At 35.7% G+C, this 23,331-nt stretch overlaps 2 protein-coding genes across 2 annotated transcripts in view; both read right to left on the reverse strand.

Annotated features, from left to right (window-relative positions):
• The window catches only part of LOC145259975 (bifunctional purine biosynthesis protein ATIC-like), a 75,100-nt gene that overhangs the window by 48,137 nt on the left and 3,632 nt on the right, over nt 1-23,331 (reverse strand). The window contains exon 2 of the mRNA XM_080117968.1: nt 6,748-6,874. Coding sequence (XP_079974094.1) covers nt 6,748-6,874 — 127 coding nt within the window. The remainder of the gene's footprint in view (nt 1-6,747; nt 6,875-23,331) is intronic.
• On the reverse strand, nt 2,644-3,554 carry LOC145259976 (uncharacterized). Its single transcript, XM_080117969.1, has 2 exons — nt 3,155-3,554; nt 2,644-3,056 (listed from the first exon to the last, which is right to left on the reverse strand). The coding sequence occupies exons 1-2, from the start codon at nt 3,519-3,521 to the stop codon at nt 2,644-2,646; spliced, it is 780 nt and encodes a 259-aa protein (XP_079974095.1). The 5' UTR covers nt 3,522-3,554.

Here is a 23,331-nt window from a genome sequence, read left to right on the forward strand (position 1 = left end):
CAGTCAAATTACAAAAGAACATCAAATATTAATCTATAATATAAATCTCAGCTGTCTGTTTAAATGTATGTATGTATGTATATGTGCCTAAAACTTTTGACATACGCATTGGAACGTGATGAAACCAGTATTGTTTTAAACCTCAAACTTTCTGACGACAAATATAAAAAAATTGGCCAAAAACATTAATTCCTTCACCTTCAACAGGGTTAAGTATGTGAAAGAAAAATTCAAAGTTAACATATCTCAAAATGGAACAGCTCAGCAGAAAGAGTATGCAGAGACCATTCTAATGATACTTGAACCACCTCTGTAGGACAAATAATAAGAAAGTTACAACAATTCTAAAGCTGAAATTTGAGGCTGATTTTGGACAATAGAATCAATGGATTTCCTTAACAAAGTTGTGACCGCTATCAAGATTTTTCCCAGTTATTTTGTCATAACTTTCTTATTTCTTGTCCGATTTCAAAAAAAACAAATATCACTGGAGAGCTTATTGAATGGAGAACAAGAAAAATATATTTTGAAAGTTTATTAATCAATTATTTACAAGATTAAGAGGTGAAGGGGGATGCTAGGGCGAAAGATAAAGTCAATTTCTAAGGTAATATTACATCCCCGCATATGAAGTCTGCTGCTAATGCTGATTTTTTTATGTCAAAATCCTCGGCATCTTCCTCCCTCACCTCAGTATCCAATTACATAAACTCCCCCACTCCTCTTTAGGAATTTCTCCACTTTCCCGTTATAGACGGTCTTCTCCAAAGTTTCCGCATCAAACCAGATATGACATATTTTGAGTCCTCTCTCTAGTTTCCTCGTCCATCTCAGGAAATTCAGTGCTTAGATCTAGGACTGGTTTCCTTAGTTTTGTCTCGATTTTGCTTCTTTGAAATGTCACTTTCTTCAGCCGCTTTGTGACCAACCGTTTACATATTTCTCTCTTCGTCTCCTCAGACTTCTTTCTTTTTGCCAGGTGGGTTTTCCGACCCATTGATATAGCAAGAGAAATCAGCCTGTCCCTCTTTTCTAGTGAAAGACTGTCAAGGTAGTCCACAACACCGTTTTTCTGTGCTTGGATTCTACAGGAGATGTAACAGAGTGTTGCATTGGGGGCATGGTCTTTCAAAGCACTGAACATTCCCATCACCTGTTCTGCATCAATATTGTTTAGCCTGGTTGATTCTGTCTCTTTCGTCAGGGTCTCGGTTATGTCCAGACTGAAGTGCCTGTTGTACTGCTTCTCCAGCACCATCACAGCCGCAGTGAGGCAAACTGTCATCATCTTCTTGAAGATCGGAAGATCTACAGGCGTCTGCTGAAGTTAGTAAAGCATATTGTCCAACTTCAGATCCCTGCCAAACAAGTCCTTTGTCGCAGTCAGACTTTCTTCAGGCTTCAGAACTAAAGCTTTCACTTCGGCCAAGACATTCCTGACCTCTCCAATGGCATCTACATGGCTGATATCAGACGCGGCGGCAGTGTAGAAGCGGCTCATCCATGGTCCTGAGAGGAGTATTCCAAGCAGGCCGAGGACCTGGAGTTCAACTTTGGTGACTGGTTCTTTAAAATCATGTGCGATGGCAGTCTGGAGGCCGCCACAAGAAACCAAACCTTCTTCAAAGAATTTTATAAAGAACTTACTATGTTCCACAAGCCTGCCACATATCAAGAACATAATATGCAGCCTGTTACCGCGATATCACGGAATCAATCCCTTAGGGAGACCAGCATCCCTAAGTGCTGCAGTGAACCCATTGGGGTCTCCCCGACTATCCTTATAACGGAATTTATTGATTGCTAACATAAGCTGACTGGCTTTGTAATCGGTTCCGAACAGCTGCTTACTCAAGTCCTTGGGTTCAACTGCCTTGAGGCTTGATCTCATTGAACTTGCTATTGTATCCAGAGGATGTAGATGACAGTTCAGCTCGTTGAGTTTTGTCCCCCAGGCATTCTCCAGTCGCTGGATGGTCGCATAGTTCACAGCAGCACGGTCTGTCATGGTGTTGGTTATGCGCTTGATAATTTCTTCACGCGTTTCACTGAAGTCCATGCCATAAAACCTGCAGTAGACATCACTGATGTTGTCGAATGTTTCTGTAATGTGCAGCTCATAATCTTCAGCAGTTCCTCCCGCCATCTGGCCTAGGGCCAGAACACGATTTGCCTCTTTGTTGGTCACATGCACACTGTTCACGTGTATGCCCTCCTGTGTCGTAGCGTCAAAACCAATTGTCAAGTGCTTCCCTTCCAGGACCATTTCAGCAGCCTGAAAGTCTGAAACAATGCCGAGTTCTCTGGCCATCATCTCAACCATGTTCCTGTGTGGAATGCTTTCTACAAAAACTCCAGATCTCTTCGCATATTGCTTAATGAGAATGGGGATGTTATTCACTATAGAGTCATATACAAACATCCTCATGTCCATGGAGTATGATCGCCCTTCTTTCAACAAACTAGTGTCCATTTCACCAGCTTTCAACGCGTCTACCACTTCCTCAAGGATAAATTTTTCGTTCTCCATACTCTGGATAGTTTTATTTTTTTCAGTGAGTTCATCACTCAGTATTTCTATTTCCTTTCGACACACATCCACTGCAGGAAGATGCCTTAAGACATTGTACAGTTCGCCGCATTTTATTTAACTCCTCCTTTGTTTTTTCCAATTCTTGTACCAAAGAATCCTGTTTGAATGATGCTTTGGATATCGCGAATCTTATTGTCTTTCACGGTAAGCTTCAGTTTGAGGCGATTGATATCTTGATTGAGGTACGTTACTTTGTTGATCCGCGGAAAGTCAATTTTGGATTTCATTTCGCTGAGTTTCTTTCGCTGAGTTTCTTTCATAGCGGAGTGCGATAACAAAAGATAATCCAGCCTCTTCTTCAGGCAACGTGGGGTGAGGTTGTGTTTTATCCGAAGAGATGAGTGGACCGTAGGAGTTTTCTTGTCAGGGGTAGCAGGTGCTGGATCTTTAGTGGAAACGACTAAAGGCCTACTGACTGGCTCTTCAGTTGAAACTTCATTGTTGAGATGGAGGTGCTCTTGATCTGAAATAGAAATAGGAATCTTCAATGACTTTGACTGGACCTTGACATATTTCATTTATAAAGTTAATAAATCGAGAGACTTTTAAAACACTACTTACAGATACTGCTTGATGAAACAGGTGTGGATGACACTGCCTCCATGGGCTGGGGCTTCACTAAGGTATAGGCTTCACTGCACAGGTTTGAATACTTGTTCATGCCTTTATCAGAACTGACATCTTTTATTTTCTTGGCTCTATTCAATAGGGACTGGACTTGAGCGTATGTAATTGAGCAAGGAAACTTTTCGATGACAGTGTCAATAGTCTTTCCGATGGATCTACCGTTGACGGTGTGAATGAAGAGCAGGTGTCCATTCTTTAAGTTGTCCACATCGTCGGGCAAAGCAACAAAATTATCAGCTAGATACTGCCGCATCTTGCCCACTTTCTCTCGCAAAGCCTGTTGCTGCTTCTTTGGTGGCATCTTTCATTCAGCAACAATGCAACTTTGAATACAAAACCAACAAAATATTAATCATTAAACCAAAAATAATCCATTTTATAGACTTTATTTCAAATGTTAACAAGCACATGGCTACTTGTGTTGGTAAACATCGGTTGCAGCAAATAACTGGAATGTGGTCACGTGACCTCTTCCACTGGACTAGTCTTCATATTTTTTTTAAATGTGAAAAGAAATAAAAATACCTAGATAAATATTTCAGTCCTTTCCCACTTATTTTACAGAGATTCTATGTCATTAAATATTTTTATTGTTTTGTCCGTTCTAAATCAATTTTTCGTTTAAATGCAACTCTTCCTCGCGTTCGTAAAAACAACAATTCCGTCTGTCTGTCTTAAAATTTTGTTTTCGCCTGTAAAAAAACCCTACCTGATCAAATTAAATGATTACTTCTGTATGAATACTTTATCCCATGACGAGTACGTACGATGTATATTTTTTTTAATATTTCCATTTTTTTAATGTCATGAATAAACTGCAGAAGCACCGTTTTTTATTTTTATTTCTCATACAAACACCAATAAATAATTTTTTTTTACATTTCTCATGAACTTTTAGCATATAAATTATTAAAATTTCTTTTAGCATATAAATAAATTAAAATTTCTTTTAGCATATAAATTAAAATTTCTTTTAGCATATAAATTAAAATTTCTTTTAGCATATAAATTAAAACTTTTAGAATTTAAAGTTTGCAAAATGTGCATAATAAAAAATATATTTATGAAAGTTTTATTTTTAATTTTAAAAATAACTCTTGTATTTTTTTTTTTAATTGTAAATTGGTTTATTAGTTTATTATAGAAAAAAAAGCAAAGTAACAAATGGAAGAAAAAAAAAAACAGCTCGAAATGATAAAATAGAAAAAAATACATTGACGTTTGATTTTGCCGGGGAGAAATGTTTTGGTTTAAAGAAATTAAAATAATTTAAATCCTAAAAGTTCATTATGCTGAAATAAATTTTAATAATTTATATGCTAAAAGAACTTTTATACTTTTAGCCAATTTTCAAAATTTTCCTAACGGCTTCACATTTTAGGTAAACTCAAAACCAATGAAGGTAAAGTCATATAGGCTTCATATTTCGCCCAAATAAGGTTTAATATCTATATTAAGGAATATATATAGTTTCAAAACTATTACAACTTACCTTCAGGTCGAATAATGATGACTTAAATGACACAAAACTTCACTTCAAAAATTTTTTCACTTCTACTGAACGTATGAAAATAATTCAAATACCGTGTGCTACGTCATTAGTATCCGTGCTGTGTAGTTAACCCCCCGGATACAGATGCTAAGCGCAAATCTATGACACATACCCCAGTGCACAGAATTATGGCTTACTCAAGTTACCAGTGCCACTTAACCCTTGCAAAAGCCTTGGCATTTTCACATACCTAACAGGGTAGTTTTCTACAAGGAGGGTGTCGCTTTTTTCGCAGATATTTTCGAAAGTCATCCACTCTTTTGGATTGACTAGCCTTAATTTTGACATTTGCCACTTCTGGTTTTGCGATGGACGCAACAGCAAATATGTCACATTTTTTTTCATGTTCTTTTCCTCCTTCGTGGTACGGGTTCAAGCCTGCCTGCCTACTACCATTTCCTTTTTTTTTCTTTTTGCTCAACACTCACCTCCAAACACCCGGGCAATACCAGGAACCCAGGCTAGTTTATCATAAACCATTTAAAAAGTAATTATGTCAATTAGGCATACAAAAATTTGTAGGGGGGGGGGCTTTCATCTCTATGAGATATTATATATATATATATATATATATATATATATATATATATATATATAGTCATCCACATACAGTACTGTTTCACAGCTCATCAGTGTGACTAGACAGGCAACTGCCTCAGGCCAGGATCGAAACCTGACCGCCCAAATGACAGTCAAGACTTCTCACCATTACGCTATAATGGCTGCTGCTGTGATGGTAATGAATTTAATGATATAACAGGCTGCTTAATGTGTAAAATACGCTTAAATATGATATTTTAATTCATGCAGATTTTGTACTTATTATTATAGAGCAAATTCTGTATTGATTATGATATTGTACCTAATATATAGAGTAATGATTTCCAAAGTTAAAAAAAAAAGAAAATGACTTTGGTGCCATCAGATGGAATAGAAACTAAACGATTCAGCGCTCTAGACTTAGTCGTTATTTAGCACTTCAACTTTCGTTGTTACCGTCTGAGCTCTTGCCAGATGGAAAAAAAAAAGCTAAAAATTAAGCAACTTCAACTTAAAAACGTATATGTGTGCATGCTCAGAAGTTAGTCATTTTACTCTTGCCAAGGTCAATTATTTTCCTTTCAATTTGGACTCCTAAGCAGCCATTTCTACAGACTAAATACCAAATCAAAAATGTTTCCAAGGAACAAATACCCTGTATATCAAATTTAAAGTCTGTGGACTATATATTCAAAGAGGAGTTTAGTAGAGAAGTTTCACACACACACACACACATAAGGTCACTTATCCATGATTAAGTATATTAAGAAGTTCGTTTTAATAATTTTTAAATAGAAAAAGTAGATCTAGCCTGCAGACTAAGATCACAGTATAGTATCTGTTAAGTTAATTTGTTATTAGTCAATGGAAGGGAAACCCTTCTATGCTAAAGCAATTTTTATTTTTGCCTACTTTTGGTGTGCCTCCTTTTTGGGGAGCTGGCCCCTTCCCCCACATTAAAAATGACCTTGTGTCATATTTTGCTTTCTTTGGGGAAACAAATAAATACCAATGGAAAATGTAAGATTTTAATATCAATATTAGAGTGAGAAAAAAACTCAGCTTATAGGTATATAATTATATATATATAATAGAGTATTTCATATATAATTATATATATATAATAGAGTATTTATATAATAGAGTATTTATATAATATTATATAATTATATATATATAATAGAGTATTTCATTTCAAAATGCATTATTGTTTTAAATAAAAGCAACCAGTTTTGATATAGGAATACTCAATGAAAAAAAAACAAAAAAAAACGAAAAAAACTTACATTAATACATTTTAAATTTAACTAAGAAATCTTAAAAAAAAAAAAAAAACGAAAAAAACTTACATTAATACATTTTAAATTTAACTAAGAAATCTTAAAAAAAAAAAAAAAAAAAAAAAAAAAGTTTTAAAAGTAGACCAAAAACTTACTCGATTGAAATCCCAGCATTCTTAATCGATTGGGCTGTGCCTCCAGATCCAATCAGTTCCAGACCCAATTCACTGAGACTTTTGGCAAAGTCAACAATGCCAGTTTTGTCAGAGACACTAAGAAGAGCTTAAAGAGATAAGAAAAACAAAACGTTCATATTAATATACGAGGGATAAACACAGAAAGAGGAAGATAGACAGAGGGGTAAAGAGAGATAAAAAAAAAAAAAAAAAAAAAAAAAAATGTTTGGTTACACACTTAAGGGGTAGAATTAAAAATTTAATTCCAATTAAAAAGCTGTTTAATATACTTACGTATTGATCATGCAAAAGTAAGTATCTTCACCAAAAATTAGGAAAAATTATCGGATAAATTTTTAAAATGGCTGCGTGCGTTTTTTTATGTCCAAGAAAGGCTTTTTTTATCCGGGGGTATAGGTCTCGAGAGGGTCACTATTTTCGAGAACTTTTTATATACTCCCTAGATTATAATATCTACGATTTGCGAATAAACATCGTCTCTACATTTCTTTTGATCGACTTTTATAAAATTCATCCTATTTCGTCCTTTCGCATGTTTGTTTGTCTTTTTCGTATAAGTAAAGCGAAACTAAATCCAGGCCTACTTGGCCGGGGCGTCTAGAAGGCAATTTGCTTTGATCAATGTGGGGAAAATCCTTCATATCAGACAATTGCTATTCATTTGGACACTGCCAGAATTCCCACTTTTTGTGGGGAACTGGTTTGCCCCCACATTATAAATGACCTTGTGGGGAAACAAATAGATACCACGATAGAAAGTGGAAAGCTTAACTGGCCCCAGGCCAGGTTTAAAAGCCATTTTCATTTCATCACCGACTCCTATGATTCTTAACTTAATTTCCAACTCAATAAATTCACTGTCCTCTTTGGCGTCTTTACCGTACGTTTTAAAGTTCAATCCCACCTCTCTCTCTCTCTCTTTTTTTTTTTTTTTTTTCCATTTCACCTTTGTGCCAATATCCTCCACCCGAGCAAAATTTAATTACTAACTCTTTTTTTCACATTCTTGTTACTCCTTTGCGGTACGGGTTCCAGCCTGCCTGTCTACTACGACTTTTTTTTTTCTTTTACACCTCCAAACACCCGGGCACCCTCACTAGTCCATAATATAAATCTCACCTGTCTGTTAGTGTGTGTACGTGTATGTTTGTCCGTTTCGCTAAAACTTTTGACACACGCGATCAACACTGACAAAATTGAAAGTTGTCTCTTGACCAACAAATATCCAAAAATTGGCGAAAAACATGCATTCTTTCACCATCATTTTCCACAAGAAACATGTCACAAGATGTGTGGGTGAGACGACTAAACAGTTTCCTTTTTTTCACCTCATTTTCCCCCTTAGCATTACTACCTGCTTACTACTTTTTAAAAAATTTTTTTTTTTTGCGCTCGCACGGGTACTCGCTGCTATTTTTCAGTTGATCAATACCCTGACCATAAAACCTCTCCACACCCAGCTAGTCTATATATATATATATATATAAAAGGCAAAATGTGTGTTAGTGTGTGTGTCGGTTAGATTCCGCATTTGCATACTTTCCAGATCTTAATATCTCGCATTCGCAAACAGACAGCCTTTCTTTCTTTTTTTCTGATCAAGTTAAACAAAATTCCCCCTGTGGCATCCTCTCGGGTGTTTGTTTGGCTTTTTTGTATAAAGTGAAACTATTTGACTGCAAATGACAGAAATTGGAAAGCTTAACTGGCCCCTGGCCAGCTGTTCTGATGCTTCGCCTAAGTAATTGGTCCTTGATCAATGTAGGGGAACCCTTTATACTGGAACAATTAGTATTTATTTGGATGCCAGAGTGCCCATTAAAAATGACCTTATGTCTAATTTGCTTTCGTGGGGAAGCAAATAAATACTTTACCTGGGCTGGGGTCAGGCTTAAAAGCAATGTTCATTTCTGCGCATGCATGACGACTCTTATAATTCTTAAGTTAATTACCAACGTTTCCAAGTTCAATCCCACCTCTATCTTTTTTAAAAAAATTTTTTATTTCGTCCTTGTGCCAATATCCTCCACCCGGGCAAAAAGTTAATTACCAACTCATTGAATTCACTAGCATGGAAAACTAATTACCCACTTCTCTCCTTAACTTTTAAAAAAAAATTTTAATTAGGAGTCATTCTTAACATTGCTCCGTCCTTATGCCAATATCCTCCACCCAGGCAACGCCGGGTACTCCCCACTAGTGTCTCAAACGTCAATTTGTTTGTGCGTTTGTATATCTGCTAAAATTTTTTGTCACCCACATCGGACCAAGTAGAAACCAGTACCATCTGAAAGAGCAACGTAATAATTTGTGAAAATTTAAAAAAAAAAAATTAATTCTGTGGTGGTCAACTGGACCATTTCTTGCAAAGGGGGTGGGTCACTTTTTGCGACCTCCATCTCCGCAAGTCATGTAGCAAACTGAGAGTTTATTTAAAAAAATTATTTTGAGGGGTCATGTTGTCTTAAGTCGTCGTGGTCTGATGGGCAAAAGCATTTGTTAGTAACGTTTTTTTCCCCTTCTTTCAGCCTTTCACGTTTTAGGTTCAAGCCTGCTTACCGCAGCTAATTTTTCTTTTGTTTTTTTGTTTTTTTGCGGTAGCACGGGCCTTTGCTATTTTGATGAAAGAAAACCTGTTTAGATTCATTTTTTTTTTTTTTTTTTTTTTTTTAGAGCATGGTTCCAGCACATGGGCTGGTGGGGAGTTGTCATCTACTACTTTTTTGTGTGGTTGCTCAATATCCTTAATATAGCAGCTGTGTCTAAACTTAACTTTATGTCCACCCAGGCAACGCCGGGTATCCATGCTCATCTATTATAAAGGAGGTGTGTGTGTGTGTGTGTGTGTGTGTGTGTGTCTGCTAAAATTTCTTGTCATCCACATTTGACCGGGTCAAAACCGGTACCATCTGAAAGGGATGCATAGTCTGAGAAAATTAAGAAAAAAAAAAAAAAAAAAAAAAAGATTCATTTTTGGAAGGGGGGGCCCTTTTTCACATCACATTTTTGTAAGTCAAGGCATTAAACTAAAGCTATGTTTAAAACGCTTATTTTGCAACGTCATAACATCATAAGCACTTGTAGCCGTGTGGGTGTGGGCAAAAGTGTATGTCCATAAGTTTTTACCTTTTTCCGCTCTTTCACGTTTGAGCTCAGATACGGTGGCTCCTTTTTTTTTTTTTTTACGGTCGCATGGGCACTCACTGCTATTTTGATTGAAAGAAAAAGTTTTGATTTATTTATTTATGATTTTTTTTTTTTTATTTTTTTTTTTGGGGGGGGGATGGTTTTTTTCCCTAGCTGCTCAATATCAGGAGAATAGCTTCTTCCTTTCGTATCTCTTCTGGCGAAGTATCTGGTGGGGGAGGTTGTCAAATACTTCTTTTTTGTCGCAATTACATTTTTGTGTTTTTATCTGTTATTTTATTTGTGAAATTGTTGCAGGGGAAACAATGGAGTTGACATATAATAATGAAAAAGTGCTCAATATCCTGAGTATAGCAGATGTTTCCAAGCAGAACTTCATGTCGATCCGAGCAGTTATCAATGCTAGTCTTCTATAAATATAAAAGCGAAAATGTGTGTATGTATGTTCGCTTCTTTTGGTATGTCCAAGAAAGGCTTTTTTTCCAAGAACCGATCGGTCACCTCACAACTTCATAAAACTTTTTATATCACACCATAAATGATAATATCTACGTTAACAACCGGGGTGGCCTGTCTATTTAATTTGCCCGACTTTCAAAAGATAAATATTCAACAATTTTCGATCGCCGCATGTACATTAAGCTTTTTCGTATAAAAAAAGAAGCGAACAGACTCGCGGTAAATAAAACACTGTCCTGCACTCAAAGTTGACGTCATTAACTCGTCAAAAACGGGCACCTGCCGTTAAATGTCGCACTTTTTTTTTTTCACACTTTATTATTTTCCAACTGCGCGTCAAGGCTTTGTTTTTTTTGTTTTTTTTTTTTTTTTTTTTTTAAAACAAACACCCGGCTAACGATTTTTATTTTCATTTACCCAAAAACACACACACCTCCAAACACCCGAGCAACGTTGGTTACCCCCCCCCCCGCTAGTCTATATATATAAAAGCGAAAATGTGTGTATGTATGTTCGCTTTTTGTGTATGTCCAAGAATGGCTTTTTTTTCAGAGAAGCGGTCAGTCGGCTCACAACTTCTTAAAACTTTTTATATCACATATAAATCATAATATCTCCGAGTTGACAATGGAGGTCGCCTGTCTATTTAATTTACTCAACTTTGGGAAGATAAATATTCAACATTTTTCGCTTGCCGCATGTGGATTAGGCTTTTTCGTATAATAAAAGCGACACTAATTCTGGCAGTATTTTTTCGGTCGCGATCACCGGAAATGTCCGAAAGCAATCAGCTTTGATACATGTGAAAATATTTTCCTTATATCAGACAATTGCTATTCAATTTGGACAAGGGGAGCTGGTTCCCCCTCTCCCCAACATTTTGGGAAAATAAAAATAAAAAAAGTGCTCGCATTAAATAAAATACTACCCCGCAGTCAAAGGAGGGGGGGGGGGAGTCAGATAAAAAATCTGTTTTTGACGTGTTTTGCAAACTGCGCATGCACAAATTTCATTACGTACTTTTATTATAAGTAGCTAACATTGCGACCTTATATCAGTAGGCCCACTGATAAGGTTTTCACTTGCTCACATAAGTTATGTGAGTTCGTACCCGGCACGCATCATTTTTTTTTAATTTTTTACAACCAGGAAATACTGACCCCCTCCCCACCTCTGTTGTCACAAACTCTTTAAAGGCCAGATTTTTCTTCAATAAACCAGCGATAGAAATTGCCTTTAGGAATTTGTTAATACACACCTTGTGAAACTGAAGCTACTTTTATTGCAAGAAAACTACCTTAAAGCCTTTTGATTATTTAATTTTACAAACTGATACACAGATCTAAAAAGAATATATTCCTAATAGAAATCGCTTCAGACTAGCCTTGAAACCACTTGATATAAAGTGCTAACAAGAACGAAAAATGATTAATCGCAAAGACTGGCGATGCCTTCAAAAAATCAAGGTTATAGTCAGGAGGAAAACAGTCAGTACAAAATAGTCCCACAAACTTGCAGTTCTGAAAAAGAAATTTCTGAAATAGGAAGCCGTATTCTATATAACTAGCAAAGATTCCTGGCATTGCCCGGGTGTGTGTAGGTGATGTAATAAGGCACCCCGGGGGAAGAGGGGTAGTAGGGGGGGGATCTAAAACAGTAGGCAGTTTGGGTGGAGAGAGATGTTATTTAAAGAAAAAAAATATGTGGTAGTAGGCAGGCAGGCTCGAACCCGTAATGCGAAGGAAAAAAAAAAAAAAACATAACATCTTGGCCGATGCGTCCACGCAGCAAGCAAAAATCCAGAGTGTTGAAATTAAGCGTAGTCGATTCAACGGAGACGATAACTTGTGCAAATTTTGAAAAAAAAAAAAAAAAAAAAAAAATGAACCCCCCCTTGCCTAGTTGAGGGTGAAGGAATTAATGTTTTTGGCCAATTTTTTTATATTTGTCATCCAAGTATCAAGCTTCAAAACGATACCAATCTTGTGAGGATCCGTCACGTGTGTTAAAAGTTTTTGCGAGATATACAAACATACACACACATTTTGGCCTTTATATATTAGACTAGCAGACGTTCATTTCTGCGCCTGCGTGAATTCATTCACTTAACTATCCATTTCTGCAACTTTTTGACTGACATCGCTAAATTTGAATATTTTCACTTCCTGTTGCGTCATAGTGTAGCAGTAACATGTCAGGTTTTCTTTCACTTTCTTTTCCGCCTTCGCGTCACGGGTTCGAGCCTGCCTGCCTACTAACATGTTTTTTTCCCATCTTACACAAACACCCGAGCAACGCCAGGCACCCCCCACTAGTCTATAATATAAATCTCACCTGTATGTAATGAATGTATGTATATATGTCTACCTAAAACTTTTGACAGAGGCGACGGATTTTCACAAGATTGGTATTGTTTTGAAGCTCGACCCTTCAGACAACAAATAGCTTGACACAATCTTTAAAAAGTGTTTTCAAACCTACTTATTCTTAACATAAGGAATCTGTCACGTGAACAACTCATGCATGCGCATTCGTGGAGCAGTTGACAAACAGATAAAAATTTGATGACCCCCCCCTCCCCCGGTATCAATTTTGACCCGCTAGCAGCTCTTTTTTCTGGATGAAAACCTGAATAAAAAGTTTTCCACGTGTCTGAATACCCTACATACCAAATGTCAAGTCTGTAGATCAAAAATCCGTTGAGTATATAGGTTGAGAATTGTCCTCACACACACACACACACACACACACATTCTCACTTTTGTAGATATATAGATTTCATCAAAATAGTATCTATTTGAAGTTTTAAGGGGGTTGTGCTCTTATAGCTCTCTTACAGGAACACCTAAAGAGATTTGGAACCAATGTTACATAAAACATTTTTAGATCTTATGTAGCTTTCTTAACCATTCTTTCTATAGGAAACACACACTCACATTTTTTTTGTTTTTATTTTACTTCAGTCAAAGTTCTCAGAAATCAAGGGGCTCCCTACCTGGGGCTAACACTTGATCCCTATATGGTTGGTTGGTTGGTTGGTTTTGTTTTACGGCATATCAACCTTTTTCAGGTTATTGGATGCCGAATCTAGTTATTTTGAGGAACGATTTTGGTCAGAGTGGACCTGAGAGCAATGGCAATTAAAGGGTGGCTCCACACTCCCCAAAGCCCGCAAGGTGGGACCTCACCATCGGATATAGTTTTAGGTCATATCCAGGACCTGATCCCTATATGAGAGATATAAACATTCGAATGTTCCATTAAAGTTCTTTATCCTTCAAACACAGAGTTTAGTAACAAAAAAATTAGTGTTGGGACGATTAATCAGAATCGGGAATCAGCAAAATCAGAAGATTTGGAGGTATCGGAATCGGTATCAAAATCGGAAAAATTGATGCCTATTTTCCGATGCCAAAACGATTCATTCAATCTTTTTTTTATTTGATTTTGTGTAAATTAAAATCTTCCATTGCTGTTAATAATGATAAAATAATAAACATTTGATTTTATAATATTAGTAAAGCTAAAATCGATAGATCATCCTCCACAAGTGTATTTTGACAGGAAAATATCAGCATATTTATGAAAATTGGGGAAAATAATCTTATGGTTCAATAATTAGAGAATCAGAATCGGTAATTGTATCGGAATCTGGAATTTAGCACAGAATCGGTAATTGTACCTATTTACTATGCCTCCCCACGGGACAGAGTTAGACACCAGGGTCGTTTTTTAACGTGGAGAAAAGGTACAAAAATAAAAATTGTCTCAGTCGTGAAGGATTTCTCCTCCACCGAAAGAGAACAAGAAATAGAAGTGCAGCATCTGAAGAACAGATACTACACTTTGATCTTGTCCCGAAGGCCAAGAAAGTTCGGTAATTGTATCAGAAATCGGGAAAAATATTGGAATTGTCCCATCACGAAAAATAAAAATTAAAAATAATAATTTTCCTCTCCCGAATTAACCATTTTCATATGTTTTAGCGTATCTTTCGTTTTGGTTTCTTGGGTCTTATTGGATACGCAGGACAAGAATTTATCTAGTCTGGTGGAGTATCCATCTTCGTGCTATTACTTGAGATAACATCACTTCAGAGAAGGTGCACCATTCTTTGTAAAAGCTAATGTGGGTTAGCTATAGAAAGGAGATCTTATTTGGGCTGCGAATACTATGTGATTTTGAATATTTAGTCAGGGTTTACTTCTAGGGAAAAGAATCCTAATGCCAGGTTGTTCTGACAAACCTCTGTACAGAGAGACCTTAGACACTCGAGGATAGTGTCTAGTAAGCATTCAAGTTCTCTCCAGTAAGCATTCAAGCCAATGTGTGTGTGTGTGTGGTATAAAATGTGGCGTTACAATATTTTCTGACACTTTGGGGATTTTTTTTCCCCTTTATTATTACTTCTTAGTGCAACAAAATTTGGAGACTACCCTGGATTTTGGAACCAACAGTTAAAACCGTCTACTACAGAAAGTAAACAATTTTGTCTGGAGGACATCCTTTTTGGTTCATTGAGCATTAAAACTTACATGAAATTCTGACTCAAATTTTTATGTCAAATGATTGTCATTCTAATTGCTTGTTTCCTTTATGAAAAGGTTAGAAATTTGAACGTGGTGAGTGTCGCTTAGTCATGCCATCGTTAACGTTATTGAGGTTAGCAAGGAATTTATTGCAAAGTAAAAAAAAAATTGTTAAAAATTTCAAATGAAAAATAAACTTCTTGAAATAACATTTACTATAAATACCAGCACATATATGCCCCTAACAATCGCATATTTTTGCTGATATATATATATATATATATACACACACACCTTTTATATAACTATTACCAAGTAAGTTCTATGGCTTACTTGTAGTTTCATTAAATACTTTGCAAGCAAAATCCAATTCCGCATTTTTCTAATTCCTACCCTCTGATGAGATGGAAAGTATTTCTTTCGAAACTCTGTGGATTAAGGACAATCCACTTAATTTGTGTTTCCTTTTTGAAAATTAAATATTTTTAACTCTTAACTTGTTTTTATTCATGGCGATTAAGCTACACTGAATATTCAGCGTTTCATCCACTCTAGGATTCGTCAGGCTTATGCGTGAATTCTGTGGTTGTAAATTATGCCTTCATGAAAAATTTGCTATCCTGTACTTTAAAGAACCCCAAAATCTATTAAACTGTAGAAGAGGATAGCGATACAAAATAGTTTTAAAACTAACAAAAACAATAGAAAATAAACAAATAAATAAATTAAATAAACATGAATATACATAAACGATCACACATATGTATGTATATATACATGTATATATATGTGCATATATGTATATTTATTTATATATATATATATATATATATATATATAAAAATGTCTGCCTTAAACCACTAAACTAGTTTTAAAACAGATCCTTTGTTCGATAAAATGCATGCCCATTGGCTGATAGGAAGGGGCACGGTGGATACTAGAAAGCTGATTGGCTAACTAAAATCCTCAACAGAAGAGGACCATATAAAAACGATAAACAACTACAGAATTCGCGCATAAGCCTGACGAATCCTAGAGTGGATGAAACGCCGAATATTCAGTGTAGCTTAATCGCCATATATATTTTATAAATTACTAACTAGTTCTACCTACGTATTGAGCACTTTTGAAGTAAATACTTAAAGTTTACGCATAAATCTATACTTTCGTATATTAATTTTATGTGAGTAAATGTAGTTATATATATATATATATATATATATATATATATATATATATATATATGCGTGTGTGGAAATGTTTTTTTAAATTATACTTCACCTTTTATTTATATCAATCCTTTAATTTATGAAGCTCAATGTAATTACGGAGCATATAACAAATAAATGACGAAAGTCTATATTCTAAATTTCAAAATGTCGACCAGCTTACCATTTATTCCTTTAAGTTGACATGCATAATTCTTGACAGCACCCATTTCATGAGGCAAAATCATTCATTTAATTCTGATATCAATCAATATATATATATATATATATATATATATTACTAGGGCTATGACAACAGAATATTCTTTTCACTGTTTTGATTCTTGAGTATATATCCGACACAGTTAATCAACCGAGACCCACATAACTCTATATAAAAGCATACAAGATATCAACGGATACACACTTGAGAGTCAAAACAATGAAAAGAATATGCTGTTGTCATAGCCCTAATAATTACTCACTGGCACAGCTGTAACATATGCAGATTTTATATTTAATGTTACAGAGCATATTTTCTATCATTTATAATATTACAACCAATATTTAAAAGTGATTTCAAAAGTAAAAAAAAAAAAAAAATATGACTTCAATGACATCAGCTAAAACCGTGCTCTAGCCTTAGTTGTTATTGTTTGAGCTACCAGAAACTCCAGTAAATGCACAGTATTATATAATCATAGTATAAGTTGACGGAAAATCCAAATCACATAGCGTTACAATGCTTGGGTTTACTTTCGACAGTATATAAGTGTTCAGTTACCAAAAGCCCCACAACCGTTGTATGAGGAACCTTCAATAAATGTACTGACATTTTTGTACAGGCAGTTAAAATTGTTGTAGACTCTTGAAAATTCAATATGTTATTGCTATACATGCTACGAGATGACCGACTAATTTTTATGATTTCAGGTTCAAATGGACAGCTACAGCAGGAATTGGAATACACCCTACTAAAGCCTGATTGTTACAGCTGGTGAATTTCAAAAATGTTCATTGTAATCTAATAATATACATCGCAATGGGAAGACAGTCTAACTTATCACCTCGATTCTGTCATGAGAGACAATGAATACCCTCTGTAAGGGTAACTGCCCATATAATTGTGAAGCACGAGTTGCGCAATCTCCAGCAACATCTCTCCTGAATAGATGCTGCTTGATTGATCAGTGGTAAGTAGAAGTCCAAGTTGACTACAAACAATGCTGTGATAAGCGGAGAGCACCTACAGCACCTGGCCTTTAGAAGAACGATATGCAATTAAATTCTGTTTAAAACTTGAAAAAAAAAAAAAAAAAAAAAAAAAATGCCACAGAAACGCATGGAATGTTTCATACTGCTTTTGGACCATCTTGCATGAAATAGGTATAAGAAGATGTAATTTTCAACATGTGTTTAATATATCTGTTCATGGTTTAATTACTTTAACAAAGGCAACATATTTTAAAGTCTTTTTTTTTTTTAGGAATAAACTTACCAACTTAAATAGCTTGGAAATATAAAGGAGTTTACGATAAAAATGTTTTGCAGGAAAAGTTGTTACGTTATTTAGAAATAGAAATTTTTTTTGCTCAACACACACCAAACACCCGGGCATCCAGGCTAGTACCAAGTATGTACTAAAATATTCCTTAGTTCTGGGATGGAGTTACATTTGACAAACAAATAAAAAATCCCTTTTAATTTTTCTAATTGATAAGCAACTCAACAGCTCACTCTTTATATTTTATTTAAATTTAAGTAGAAACAAGCCAAGCATGCGGGGTTCCCCTCTACAAGTGAACAATTTGGAGGCAATTTTAGCCCTATAATGCCCTCTAGGGAGGCAACCAGTTATTTCGGAAAATCCGTTCTGGCAAAAATTTTACTTTCACCATGACTAATGTTTGTGCAAAATTTAAAAAAATTCAAGGTGTGGTTATTGAGAAACATGCAAACGAATGAACAGATGAATGGGAGTGAATTACTAGGTGCAATCCCTCCTTTGTTGTGGGGGGGGGGACCAATAAGTTTTTTTTTCTTTTTTTTTTTTAGTGATTATCCGTTCCTGAACTTCATTTTGTGTTCCAGAGAAGATATCAATAAACATGCTGAAGTAATAACAATGACACATAAATCTGCATAAAATAAATAATTTATTAACAGAATTATTAATAAAACAGGAAAAGAACAGAAGAGAATAGACAAGATAATGGTTGCCACAAAGGAAGTGGCGCAAATAAGGTTTCGGGAACATAGTAAATTCAAAAGTGTTAAGACATTGACATGAAATGGCATAATATTTTCATTCAAAATTTCATAATTTTTTAAAGAGAAGGTCACCGGTCACTGAGAAAATGTTTCTTTAATAAGAAGTGGTCAATTATGTGGTCAATATGATCAAAGAGCAATATCTTTGGGTTTTTATATATATATATATATATATATATATATATATATACATATATATATAATGTTGTTGAGTTCTCAGGATGAAACAGGGTCCAAGATTAAAAGTAACATGCTTTCTCTCGAATCTAAAATTTGATCTTTGACGTCTTCTTCAAAGATTGATTTCAACTCCGTGTTTCAATATAGAACGCGTCCGAGTTGATGGTTGTTGAGAAACGTCTTACAGAAAAAAAAAAAAATTACTAGATGACAACTGGACGAAAACTGAAAAAATTCTGAATGCTGATTCTATTTAGTAACCAATAATCAACTCCCACAATCAATTCGGTTCCTGGCACAGATGTACGGTCATGAGCTTGAACATCCGTCATTTATCAGGATTTGGGGATATGGAAAAGGTTTGATCTAGTTGTACTGGTAACTTTTGCTTTAACAAATTCAAGGAGGAGATGGAAGGAAATGGATATTTTTTATAGAAATGAGAAATCATAAATCAAATCATTATTATATTTGATTATTTATGATATTTATTATAATAATTCTGTTCATAAATCAAAACGCGGATTCCATGAACAAAGCTTCTTTCTTAGAACTGCACGCCTGTGGAACTCTGTTCTGTCTGCCTGCTTCCCTCCGGACTACAACTTGGATGTCTTCAAGTCCAATGTTAACAAATTCCTAATGAACCGCCCCCTTAAGTAAACACTTCAACAAATCTCCTCACTAACGTAATGTACTTGCAATAACCCTTATCCCTGAGTGGCTTCCGGGCCTTGATAAGTGGTTATCATTGTAAAAAAAAAAAAAAAAAGAAGAAAGGATTTTTGCTTTTAATAAAAGAAACAAATACTGCTGGGTATCTCTATACTATGAGCTGTTCAGCATGGTGGTAAGAGGCGACAGTTATGGGAATGGTATGAGGGGGAGATTAACCTCAACTTTTTTATGAGAATGCAAATTAGAATAATGTTTTTTTTTTATGCAAACTTACCGATTCAAAAGGTTCTTACAGATGGTAGGTTCAATGCTTTAGGAATGTCATTTTATGTTTTTTTTACATAGACATCACCACTTATCAAGGCCAAGAGGCCACTCGAGGATAAGGGTTAAAGAGTGTACAGTAGAAATTGAACAATATAGTAATCGTTAGTAATAGAAATTCAGTAAATTTGTTAACAAGTGGAACGACTCATCAAGAACTTGTTTACGTTAGACTTGAAGACAACCATATGGTAGTCAGCTGGAAAGCAGGAAAACGGAAGACAATTCTACAGGCGTGCAGTTCTAAGAAAGAAGCTTTGTTCATGGAATCTACATTTAGGTTTACGCAGAGATAACGAGTGGGGGCAATTACTGATACTGTTTTCCGCTAGACGAGTGTTTCTTGTGAAAGTTTGGCGAGGGGGGAACACTTTCCATGAAAATAACGATACATCAGAGACAAACTCGCAACATCTCTTCTGTGAGAAAGAGGTTGCAGCGAAGAGAAAAGGACATCTCCTACGAGACTACAAAGTCTATTTTAAACTCTATCAAGGCAGGGCAAGTCCTTTCTAGCAGCTCCTGCACAGATGTGGTAACAGTACTTCATGCTTGGACGTACCAGGCTCTTATATAGATAGAGAATTGCATCAGCAGTGAGATATCTACTGGATTGATAGAAGGATCCCACCATTTTTCCAGCGGCCTTCGCAACAGATTTAATGTACGTGTTCCATTTAAGATCAGGAGTAAAGGTCAAGCCCAGAAGCTTATCAAAACATGAGGCCTCCCCAAGACGAGAGCCATTTATTTCACTTAATGCCAGATAGGGATCAGAGCGTTGATGATGTAAAGATAAAAGCTTGGTTTTAGATGCATTAAAAGTAACAAGCCACCTCTTTCCCCATTGTACCACTTGCTCAAGATCAGAGAAGAGAGAATCGGAGAAAACGTGGTTGTTTATTGTCTTAGATGTGCTACCATAGATAGTAGTGTCATCAGTATAAATGTCTATGAATGATGTAAGGATGTGATTTGGAAGATCATTAATGTAGATCAAGAAGAGAGTTGGACCTAGGATGGACCCCTGAGGGACTCCAGCATTAATACTGTAAGCTTCTGATTTCTGCCCATCAACCACTATACTTATGAACCTCTCAGAGAAATGATTTAATAATCGAGAAGACATTTCCAGCTATACCATAGCTGGAGATTTGTGAAGTAAACCTTTATGCCATACTCTATCAAAGGCCTTTGATATGTCAAGAACAATTGCTCTAGAAAGGTAGCCTCTGTCGAAAGATCCGAACTGGTATCAGTGGTGCAGCTTTTTTATATAAAAATTAACAGCTCAAAAATGAAGATTCTCTCGAGCAACAGAATTGGTATAATTTTTAACAGGGAAATGGTTGAAGAGGTTTACAACTTTTAATATCTCAGTGTCATCTTCACATTTAAAGGGTAGGGGAAAGATGAAATCTGTTGCAGCAGGCTTGCACATTCATTGATAAAAAATAACAAAAATAGATACCAATATATTATTTAACATTTCGGCTAACTATTCCTCTGGCCTTCGTCCAGTGGTAACCATGACGGGATAGGAACTCTGAAACTCCTAACTGCATCCTCAACAATCACTGCCATCCATAGTTGTTGTTGTCTCACCACGTTTTTGGCCAAGAAAGAAACAACAACCAAGAAAGATGAGGATAATAGTACGCCATAAATAAATAAATGTGAAAAATGCATAAGACGCATGTTAAGTTTTGAGACATTGTGTCGAACAAAGATGGCGGCGTAGTTCAGATCATTAACCAAGATGGCGGCGTAGTTCAGATCATTAACCAAGATGGCGGCCAAGAATTAAATGCGGTCCGTGACGTAGTAAACGGTGAACTGATTGAATCCAAACTTCGACAATTTTTATAGTAATTTTGGGACGTTTTCATTGGTTGTTTAGCACAGCCGTTGGTTATAAAAATGATTGGCGAATCCATTCGTCTCATACCCCCATTAGGAGTCAAAAACATTTTACAATGTGCGTACATGGGTGTTGCTGATATTTGCCCATCAGGTGTGATCTGAGATCAGGTATTTGTTTAAAGTTGTTACCGAGGTAATTCACGGAGAAACTCTACAATCATGAATTACCTCGGTAAACAACTTTAAACAAATACTTAATCTCAGATCACATCTGATCGGCAAATATCAGCAACACGCCGCACGCACACGTCTTATGCATTTTTCGCAAAAGCTATTGTTTATAAAAAAATGTATAAATGTTCTTTGTTTAAATAAAGCCTATTGTAGTATATATATATATATATATATATATTTTAAAATGTAAATAATTGAATTCATTCAAAAACATATTGCTAAAACCAAAACAAACATCTAAGATCGCGATATATCCAGACAGTTGGAGAGATAGGTCAGAGGTAAGGGGGTTTAGGCTCATTATCGTGGGGTCCCGATTTCAAATCTCGCTATATTCAGCCACTCTGATGAGTCGTAGATGACGAAACACATGTCAGTGGATAATTACATTTTAAAAATAATATATATACCACTCCCTATGTAGGGGTATCAAATTGGTTAAAGGGAAAATTATTCCCAACTTGCATTTAGGTAAAAATGCACTTTCGTAAATAATTGAATTCATTCAAAAACATATCGCTAAAACCAAAACAAACAACATCTAATAAATATATATATATATATATATATATATATATACACACTATTAATAATCTATTTTCATTAATTTTTGTTGATGAATGCGCAAGCCTACTGCAACAAATTGGTGACCTCCGACCCATGACTAAAATATTGAAATGGATTGAAACCACATCACTACATAAAAACATAAGATACCAATGGATATATACCAGAGAATCAAAACAAGGAAAAGAATATGCTCTTTTCATAGTCCTAATAATTAGGCACCAACGTTTTACCAAGTACAACCTAGAATAAAATAAACGTTTCATCATAATTTTCCAAGATGGCAACACATTCACAATACTCCAGCGTGGAGACACATTAGCCAGAGTTTCTTGCATAGCGAACATATGGATACAATGCACAAATCTCTATTAGAATCAACAAGGTTTTTTGTTGGCATCATAATTGCTTTTAGTTGTAAAAAGAAATCACTTGAACAACCAAATGCCACATCTACTAGGTTCTTGTTCGATGAACCTGGCCCATATGATTAGCTGACATTCAAAGGCCGGAAGTTTTCAATCGATGGCGTCTCCGCTGCATACTTGGAATTTGTATCTCTGACCACGTCTCAACGCCACAATACATGCACAATATAAATTTCCTAGACTCATGGAAATAATTCTTATCAGGAGGCTGTGATGGTTTGGCCACGCCCTTGGTTGTCTACTAACTGACCTGATTTACAAGGCAATAGCACTAACACTGTTACCAGGATAGCACAAGAAGAGCGGTGGTCAACTGAGGGCATGGTTCGCAAAAGTCAAAGCTAACTTGGAAGGTATGACTGACCCTTGTGTCTTTGGTGTGCGATGATGGAATCGCAAATGGCTGAAGTATGCTGAGCAGTCAGCAGCGGACAGTGATGGAGGGACTGCCTTGACACGTGATGCAACAAATTCATTTAAAGACGGCTCAACCCACCCCGGGTGAATGACGTCACAAGTAAGTGCAATACGTGAAATGTGAAATACTAGCAGGCCACCCGACATTTCCAGTCATAAAATATGCATAAATATCTCCATTCATACAGAAACTGAGACATGTACATGCAAGTATTGTTTTTTTTTTATTAAATATTT

This window comes from Euprymna scolopes, chromosome 35 (assembly GCF_053919585.1).
Source record: "Euprymna scolopes isolate OS-2025 chromosome 35, ASM5391958v1, whole genome shotgun sequence".
In the NCBI taxonomy this organism is placed as follows: Eukaryota; Metazoa; Mollusca; class Cephalopoda; order Sepiida; family Sepiolidae; genus Euprymna; species Euprymna scolopes.